This window comes from Egretta garzetta, unplaced genomic scaffold, assembly GCF_000687185.1.
Source record: "Egretta garzetta isolate BGI_Z169 unplaced genomic scaffold, ASM68718v1 scaffold596, whole genome shotgun sequence".
NCBI classification, from domain to species: Eukaryota; Metazoa; Chordata; class Aves; order Pelecaniformes; family Ardeidae; genus Egretta; species Egretta garzetta.
Window position 1 is genome coordinate 216,488 of NW_009260129.1, and position 8,998 is coordinate 225,485.

General features: G+C 47.7%; 1 protein-coding gene across 1 annotated transcript in view; it reads left to right on the forward strand.

Moving 5' to 3' along the window:
• The window catches only part of DMRT1 (doublesex and mab-3 related transcription factor 1), a 61,125-nt gene extending 52,149 nt beyond the window's left edge, over window positions 1–8,976 (forward strand). Inside the window, exon 5 of the mRNA XM_009641503.1 lies at window positions 8,837–8,976. Within this exon, the coding sequence (XP_009639798.1) occupies window positions 8,837–8,976 (140 nt within the window). The remainder of the gene's footprint in view (window positions 1–8,836) is intronic.
• The last annotated feature ends 22 nt before the right edge of the window (window positions 8,977–8,998 follow it).

Sequence of the window (8,998 nt, forward strand, 5' to 3'; positions counted from 1 at the left end):
AAAAAATTTTCTTGCCACAGCTACTGCAAATGGCAGTGCATTTTCTAGGTAGTATGACTGATGCTTCTAGAGGTAGCTATTCACAAGAAACTTCTTGTTTAGACAGGCTTTAAATATGTATACCAAGCAAAACAAAGGCAGCTATTGTTGTAGTGATGCCCAGAAGCGGTCTCTTGCATTGCACTAGGAGATGGATGTAGCGTGCGAGGTCTTCCGTCAAAGGAGGGAGCAAGCCACGACGTCTGTCCATCTGCAGCCTGCAGTGTCAGCAGCCACCCCACAAAGAAGCAGCCTTTCGTCCATTCATGCTCAGGTGCTGCCACACGACAGCCGCAACAAGCACACGCAACTACATGGCCACCAGTTAACGGCAGCTGGGGACGTCCATTTTGGTCGCCTCTGTGTGGCATGACCTGTGGGTTCGGTGGTGCTGGGGATGTATGGAAAAGCCTGTGTTATCAGCGTAGGAGAAGATGCAGATCCCCAAAGGAGATGGGCCGAAAGCAGTCTCCGTAAAATTAGCATGAGGTCCCTAAATTATGCCTGAGGTGACTGCAGGGTGCAGAGAGATGACACCATGTTCTCTTCCTTAGAGCTGGCTGCAAATTGTTCTGATAAAAACTTCTGCTTTGGAAAAAATCCAACCCTCTGATTGTTTTTTCTGAAATCACATGTTTCTGCAAAGTCACATCAGGATAAGCAGCAGATTCAGCTGGACAGCTCACGTGGATGGTGAGTCCTGTTCAGCCTGGAGAAGAGCAGGCTGCAGGGAGACCTTATTGCGGCCTTCTAGTACTTAAAGGGGGCTTACTGGTAGTATCACAGAAAGATGACGACAGACTTTTTAGCAGGGCCTCTTGCAATAGGACAAGGAGTAATGGTTTTAAACTACCAGAGGGTAAATTCAGAGAAGGTATACAGAAGAAATTGTTTTTACAATGAGGGTGGTGGAACACTGGAACGGGTTGCCCAGAGAGGTGGCAGATGTCCCATCACTGGAAACATTCAAGACCAGGTTGGATGGGGCTCTGAGCAACCTGATCTAGTTAGCAGTGTCCCTGCTCGCTGCAGGGGGGTTGGACTAGATGACCTCTAGGGGTCCCTTCCAACCCAAATCATTCTATAATTTTGTGATTCCTGTCCCTAGATTCGGAGTTGTAGGCAGTCTATTGCTGGTTTTGCCTTGCCACCGGAGGTTGCCGCCTGTTCACATGGCTGTGTGGCCTCTTCTGACTCAGCTCTGTGGAATGGTTTGGGTTTTTCTTACACAGGAAAAAGAAGGACTTCTTTTTCAAAAAACACAGTTAATTTCACGGGTCCGGCTTCAAAGGTGGCTGCACAGGAGGTGCCTTGCTGCTGCACCCAGCAATGGGAGAGCCCAGGGAGTCCCAAGCCTCCTGGCCCCATAGTACAGCAATTTTGTGCAAAACTAGTCCTGGCAGGATAAAATGCTCAGAATAGATATTTGGGCATGTGCATCAGCAGCTGGCAAGATAATTAGATATTTCTCATGAGAAGTTATTGATATGTGTGTGTTTTAATCTTGTTGCTAGAACAGTTTTTAATTACAATAGGAATAAGAAAAACAGTCCAAAAAGTGTATTTGAAGTCCGTTTTTTTCTCAGAGCTTCCTCTGTCTTTTGCCAGTCTTCTGAGTATGACACACCGGAGACATCTTTTTTTTTATGGAGAATCAGTCTCTGGTGTTGTGTGTGGAATAGAGAAGTAGTATCCAGCCTCCAGGAATAAAGAGAGGAAAGGTCCCAGCTTTGTCACAGCCTTGTTATGTGATGAAGAAAATCGCTTCGTTCCTCTGAGATTCCTTGCTGCTCCTCAGCTGGTGGCAGATCTCCAAATACCCCCATCCCTCACAGCCACTTTTTTACATGCCTTTCCTGGAAATCGATGCTGCTTCATACATTTCTGTGGCTGCTCTCTCATCTTGAATCTTGAAACGGTTTGTTGTTTGGTTTTGGTTTGGGGTTTTTTTTCCCCCCCAAAGCACTGTCTCTTTGTTGGCTTCTGATGTAGAGCAAGCCACACAAACCATTGGATTTGCCCTGCTGTGGTGGACTACGAATGTCTGAGGGAAGTAAGGATGTCCAAAAGTATGTCTGCTGGTAGTCAGAACACAAGAGTCATAGCCTGAAGGAGAGGCATGTGCATCTTTCCAGCGCTGTCAATACAAAACCAAAGGGGCTGTGTGTTCAGCAGCAGGATTGGTTCTCCACTGTAATTCCCCATGTTGCTGTGCAAATGTGTGCACAGGACAATACAGGGTTTAAAGAAGTGGCTGGAGACTGGTAAGGAAGGAAATGGGAGATGATTTTGGTGTTTTATCGTGATGCCTTCCGCCTTCCCTAGCCTGCAGCAGGGGCTTGGTGACACCAAGTTCGCCACAGAATGTAACCCTGGTGATAGCAGAGAGTGTTAGTCCTCAGTAGCGCTCGGCTCAGGACCGTGTCTGCAAGCGTGTGGGGTGATTGCCTTGTGATGGATTGGTATAGTTTCAAGGTAGGTTTTGGAGTCTCAGGAAAAGAGCCTATGCTTCCTGAATGTTGTCTTTGCATCTTCCCTGTCTAACTGGTGGTGGGTGAGAAGTGGAAAGCCTTGTTTGGTTGTTTCACATACTATTGCAAGAGAATTTAAAGTCAGAGGTGACGAGTCAACAGGAGGATATTTTCTTCAGCTTCTGGTTTCTAATTACATCAGTTACAGCCCTGCCTTCTTAATTGCTAAAAGTACAAGTGCGAACTGGAAAAGAATGAGATAATCTGTGGTAAAGCACGCTGAATAGAGATCTCCATTCAGATCTTTACCTTTTATCTTGAGTTCCTAATGCCAAGAATTTGAAAATACACAATGAATGTGCCTCACTGTGGGCATCCAAGATAATCCTAATTGCTTAAATGTTAGTAGGAAGGGTAGGTGTTGGAGAAGGGGCAAAGGGCTCTACTGTGAAATAGTATATCTGTGTTAAGAGACACAGATGGGACATGGTTTTGGTTCCAGATCTTCAGTCTTGTTTCTGGTTTTGCATCAAAAAGGAAAAGAACTAAAAGATACTGGGGATTCACCGAATGTGAGTGTCTTTCAGAAACATGAATTACTGCAGCTTTACAAAATGGGAATCTTTGTGTTCAAAACAAATCTTGAAAAAGTTTGCCTCTCAATTTTCTTCAGGTTTTGCTGCTTCTCTCTGGTCTTCTAGCAGGAGCCCACCAAGCCACAGGCTTCTGACTGCTGGTGTCTTAGCTCTGCACACAGCAGAATACCGAGACTGATCCCCTTGCGCAGATGGTTTATGAAGGACAGCCTGCCAGTAGCGCTGGTTTCTTCCACCCTAGTGTAAGTCAGTAGTCCTCCATCTTTTCAAATAGTGCATTCACACAGGAATGAATCACCTGGGAGATTCAGTGGAGATAGATTCTCTTTTTGACCTTTTGTTAATTAACTCTGTGCTTAAAGAGTTGAACATTTGGTAACATAGGTGAAAGGCAGCTGAATGGAGATTGCTTAGGATAACTTAACTTGGCCTTTCTGCATGTGCTGGCATCAAGATTTCATCATGCCCATCTTATGATGATCTACAGCAAAGTCAGGACAGACCCTGACACTCTTGTTGCCACTCTTAAGGCTTTCTCCACAATAGGAAAATTACAGCTTTCTCTCACTCTGTTTTTTTGTGTCTCATCTTCTCAGTTGCTGAGCCAGCAACTGAGATGATTCTGATGGCTCTCTGATTCTGAGTGCCTGGTTTTGCAGCAGTAACCATTTTGATTTGGTTTGGTTTTTTGACCTAATGCTTTGTCAGGCAGTTGCCATGTGTGTTAGGGCAGTTGCTGTAGCTTGGCAGGCTGTTTGCTGGCGGTGGGTGGTTGAGTCAGCCCTCCGGGGTCAATCTGAGCAGTGGAGTGGGCAGGCTACCATCAACATGGGCAGTGTTTTCAAACTGAATTCAACGCACAGTATTTCCAGCCCACCAAGCCAGCCTATCTTCAGAGCCTGTCACCCCACTATGTCCAATAGTGGCACCAAGAAGACCAGTGCCAGTCCCCAAGACAGTAACCTGGGGAGAGTGCCGATGCCATTCTCTCCTGTTCCACCCTTTGCGCTGGTAGCGTGGCTTACTGCTTGGTTTGACTGCCACCGGTTTCCCAGGCCTGTTTGGTTTTGCAAGACACTTTGTACAGGATCTGTGGAGCCTGGAGTGGAAGCTGCCGCTTGCTTAGGCAGCATCCATTTCCAGTGCTGCTGGCAAAAGGAAAATGCTTTGGCTATGCGGGAGAAAGTACCATGAAGAGCAGTTCTGTCCACCCTCACACGGAAAACCCAGGCACACTTTAGTGATGCTCCGGTGCCCTCGAGCTGCCCGTGGCAGTCTGGTTCCACCCCCCTTCACCCAATGCGTGTGGCTATGCTCGCATGCCTATGCGTGCATGCCAGGAAGAAGTGCACGGGCCTTAGCAGCGTGTGAGACTGGCATACTTACTTATTTTCCTTTTCCCTGAAAAAGAAGGTGAAAGAGTTTTAAAAAATGGATTGTACCTCTCAACTTTAAATCTTCAAAAATTGCTCCTTATTGAGAGTTTAATAGTTTTTTAAATGTAAACTTGGGAAAATACTTACTTTTCAAGCATGAATATCCTTCTGCTTTCTCACATCACTGAAAGTGCGTTATTCTTTTCAGTCCATTGAATTCCAGGGATCACTCACATTAAAAGTCAATGTGGTTTTTCCAGTGTCAGAAGATGTAAGGTTTTGTGTTTATGGTTGCAATCCCTTCTTGCTTCTTTTCCAGTGTGGTATTAGCCGCAAATTTTTCAGATTCATATGGCTCAAAAGTAGTCAGGTGCTTTCCCAAGGGTAAAAGGTAATTAGATCAAGGCATGGTCTTTAAAAACTGTCACAGACCCAATTCTGGTGCTGTTATTTACACAGATAAGGGCCGTGTAACAACAGTGGGAGGATCAGCCGCAAGCCTCAAACAGATGAAACTCATAGACTTAAATCAGAAAGAACATGAGTTTTGTTTCTTTGAACTCGGAACTTCTACGTTTTACTGCTGTGTGATTAAAACACTGGAACAGAATTGCTCATTTTCTTTTTGCTGCCTTTTTATAGCTACAAGTCCCAATCCGAGTATCTTGCTCTTACTATCAGCATTGCACCTACCCACTGCTCCTTGCTCAAAGGGGAGGTCTGTCTGAGGAAGCAATGTGGGTTCGGGTAGAGGAGCAGCGCTCTCATCTGCTAGGGATAATACCTCGCTAGTGCCAGGTTGTTTCTAAAATCTATGTGGCTGTAGTTACACACCCCCCATAGTTGCACATTCAGAGACCAGCATATATAGGCCAAATTGCGTAACCCTCAAAACTGCGACTGATTTGGAAGTCAGTGGAAAAACAACCCGTGTTATTTAGATCAGTGCTTCAGACCCTGACGTGGTTTGTGAGACCAACCAGTGGGTGGCTGGAACGGTTCCCACGTAATGACACTTCCCATTTGAAGTTTGGTTGGGATGTCTGATGCCCCATGAGGAATGCTGGAAGATTGGTGGAGCTCCACTGGTCTGGAAGGCAGAGGAGCCACTGCTTGAGGTGCTAATAAATAGATGTGGGTGCCTATCTATGAAGAAAGTTGGCCTCTGTGTCATTCCCCAGGTTTATAATAAACTAGCGTAGAGTTGTGGGGAAAACAGATCATAAAGACGAAATGGCAGTTTTGCTGTGGCAGAGTTTTAACATCCGTGCTGTAGCGCATTGGATGAGTTTTCCATTGGATTCTTTCCATGTAGAAAAAAAACTTTCTGTGAGTTTGTCACAGAGATTTATAGATCTCAGTATGTAAAAATGGACCTTTCCATCACTCCAGGCACATGCACACTAAAAATATTAACAAATCCTTTAAAATAAATAAGCCTTTTGCCCATTTGGCTACTCAGGAGTAAACAAAAAATTGTCCCCTTTCAACCCCAATCGCTTCCTTCATACTTTCACTTGGGAGCCCAGGTACACGGAGATTCCTTACAGCGTGTCCTAAATCTTAACACATTGGTCTTTGCTAGGTCAGAGCAGAACGAGGTTTCAGCATCAGGGAGCTGAGTCCTCGAGCCAGCCAGCCCTGCTGAAGCCACACCACTGCTTGTTTACTACCTAATGCAAGGTACCTCATGGAGAAAGTGAAGATTCCTGATGCCAGACATGGCCAGATCCAACCGAAGTTTCTGTTGTTGGCAGGCAAAAGCTAAGCCCCTGAATGACCTTTGAGGAGCTAGTCTCTAGCCCACATCAGGAGAGGCGCCGGTTGCTGCATTTTCTGTAGGTGATTTCCCCTTTGACGCTGCGGTGTAGACCTACAGAGCATCTCTGTTCTTGTCATTTTGCAGTAGTCAGAGCAGGGACCGCTCCCAACAAGCTACTTGCCTGAGGTAACACATGGTGTGTGCTTCAGATCGTGGGGAGCGTGGTGCAGACTGGGCCACCCAATGCATACCTTTGTGCTGTGAGCTCGTCTCACCAGGTGAGCCCCCTTCCCTTCCAGAGGAGCAGGAGTGTTCCTCTCTTCCTCTGCTCATTTTCCCTAACCTGCATGTTTGCATCTGGTTCAAGTCCATGGAGCTCTTGAGCAGTGATGAAATCTCAAGCACAGACATAGCAGAGGAGGTGAAGTGGAAAGACAAGCTGCATCCTCATCTGGACACTGAGGAGATGCGACTTCTCCCTGGCCTCCACCATCAACCCCACTTACGCACTCGCAGCAAAAGGGGAGGTGGGAAACACAGCATCAGGAATTGCCTGGTGTGTTCTGATGGCAGAAGAGAGCTTGGTTCTTGAGCCCCGCAAGGAGCGTTTCTAATCTTGCAGTGCTTCTGGGTTTCAGGATCGGTGGGCTAGAAAAGGTGAAGATCTACAAAGCTGCTCCCAGCTGCAGGTTACCTAAGTGCTGTTTCAGCCTGCTCAAGGTGAAGTCAATGCCCTCCTCCAGCAGTCCCGTGGTTATTCAGTCCCAGAGGTGCTGGAGACCTCTTTGGTTGTTCAGTGCGTTTGACCACACAGCAGAGGAGTACATGATGCTCCAGACCCAGGTTCCTCTCTCTGTGCCATTAAACCATTAGCAGCATTTGGCAGATGTCTAAGAACTGTTGGAAGTTGACTTGACTTACTTTGCTGCTCCCTCATAGCTAAGCACTTGTCTTTGTCTTTTAGCTGGGAGAAAAAACAGTATGGGGTTAATGTCCCATTCATCGGGTTAATAAACAGTTTTGTGCCAGATCTAAAAGACAGTGGTAGAGTCTGCTTTGGCAGGGCGATGTTGGAGCCTCACTAGTCCCTTACAAGCATCGAAGGGGAGACTTGCATAAAACCAGGGAGCCGGGTTCTGCCATGTCAAAAATGGGCGAAACTCCCTGAAAGTAACAGAAATTGCCATTTTATATCATCACAGGAAGAGTGGATGAAAAGGACACAAGACCTCAACTCCGTAACATCTTTTCCATCTCTTGGTAACCAGCATCGTGTTTAAGACTGGGACAGATCAGGAAGCTGAGCTGCAAGTGCAAGTTACTGCAGAAACATATGATACTACTGAACAGGGATGTTGGTGGTTTCTTTTAGAAGAGCGTTTCTCATTTTCCCAGCAATGGGGTGAACCCGGATGGCTGCCGTTCACTCGCCCTGAACCCCGTTGGATGTGCCCAGCTGTGAAGGCCAAGCCTGACCTTTTCTTTTTTCACTGTGCTTCAGATGTGCTCGAAGTCCCCAGAGCTTGCGAGAGTACCCAGGGCTGAAGTGTGGAGGGGCTGCTCGCTTAGGCACAGCAATGCTGTTCGGGGATGTAGCTGAAGCCTCACCTCCGAATTCCTCGTCCCTGCGCAGTTGTACTAGATTCATCATGGCTTCTAAAACACAAGCAGTGGTTGTAAACAATATTCTCTTTTAAAAGATCACAGCCTGGTAATATTCTCCACTAAACAGTAAAATCCAGAACATAGTAAGTATTGATGATTAAGGTGTCAGGGGCCCATGGAGCTCCAGCTGTGATTTAGTTCCCTCCGACTGCCTCAACTACCGATGCATTTTGCTAATTACCTCATAGATTTTCGTATTGATGAACAGAATCTGAATTAACACGGGAAGCACTAATGTTACCCTTTCACTATTATTGCTGTACACGAAGCCGTGGCAGATGCTGGCAGTTAGTTACACAAACATTAGTATTAACGATTGGCCATTTGGAATTGGTGACAAACTGCCGCCCGCCGGAATCCTGAGCCTGAAACCAATCAGGAAGTTAATGAGGAGAGAAATTACCACTGCAGCTTCCCCTTAATTATATTCACGGTAGGCAGGAAGGGAGTGTTGGGGGGTGGATCTCAACTCATCTAAGGTTAGGAAGGTCAGAGACCCTTTTACTTGGTTTGTGTATCTACTGCAAGTCGCAACGTTGCAACCCTTCCTAGCGCTGTGGTAGTCTTAAATTCTTTAATATTTGGCCTTAACCTCGGCCTGCCCGAGGCAGGGCCCTTGGGACTACAGGCAGGTGGGGTGGAGGTTGGGGGAAACAACCCTGCCAGACCTGAGGTTGTCACCCTCCCACCCCCCAGACCTGAGTCCGTCAACCCCCCAGACCTGAGGTTGTTACCCCCCATCGTTACCCCCCCTTCGTTAACCTTGCCCGGTGGCGGGAGGCCGGCTCCCTGCCGTGCGAGGGGGGGACACCGCTCGCACCTCTTCCCGGAATTGGGGAGGGGGGCGGACCCTTGTGGGCCCCCTCCGGTCGTGGGGGGGTGTGCGTGTGCCTCAGGTGCTGTGTTTTCTCTCTCTTCCCCTCGCAGTGTTCTCGCCGCCCAACAGCCAGGACTCCGGCCTGGGGTGCCTGTCCAGCAGCGAGAGCACCAAGGGGGACCTGGAGTGCGAGCCCCCCCCGGAGCCCGGCGCCTTCGCGGTGAGCCCCGTCCTGGAGACCCGTGAGTAGCGGCGGCCCCCGCCCGGGGCCG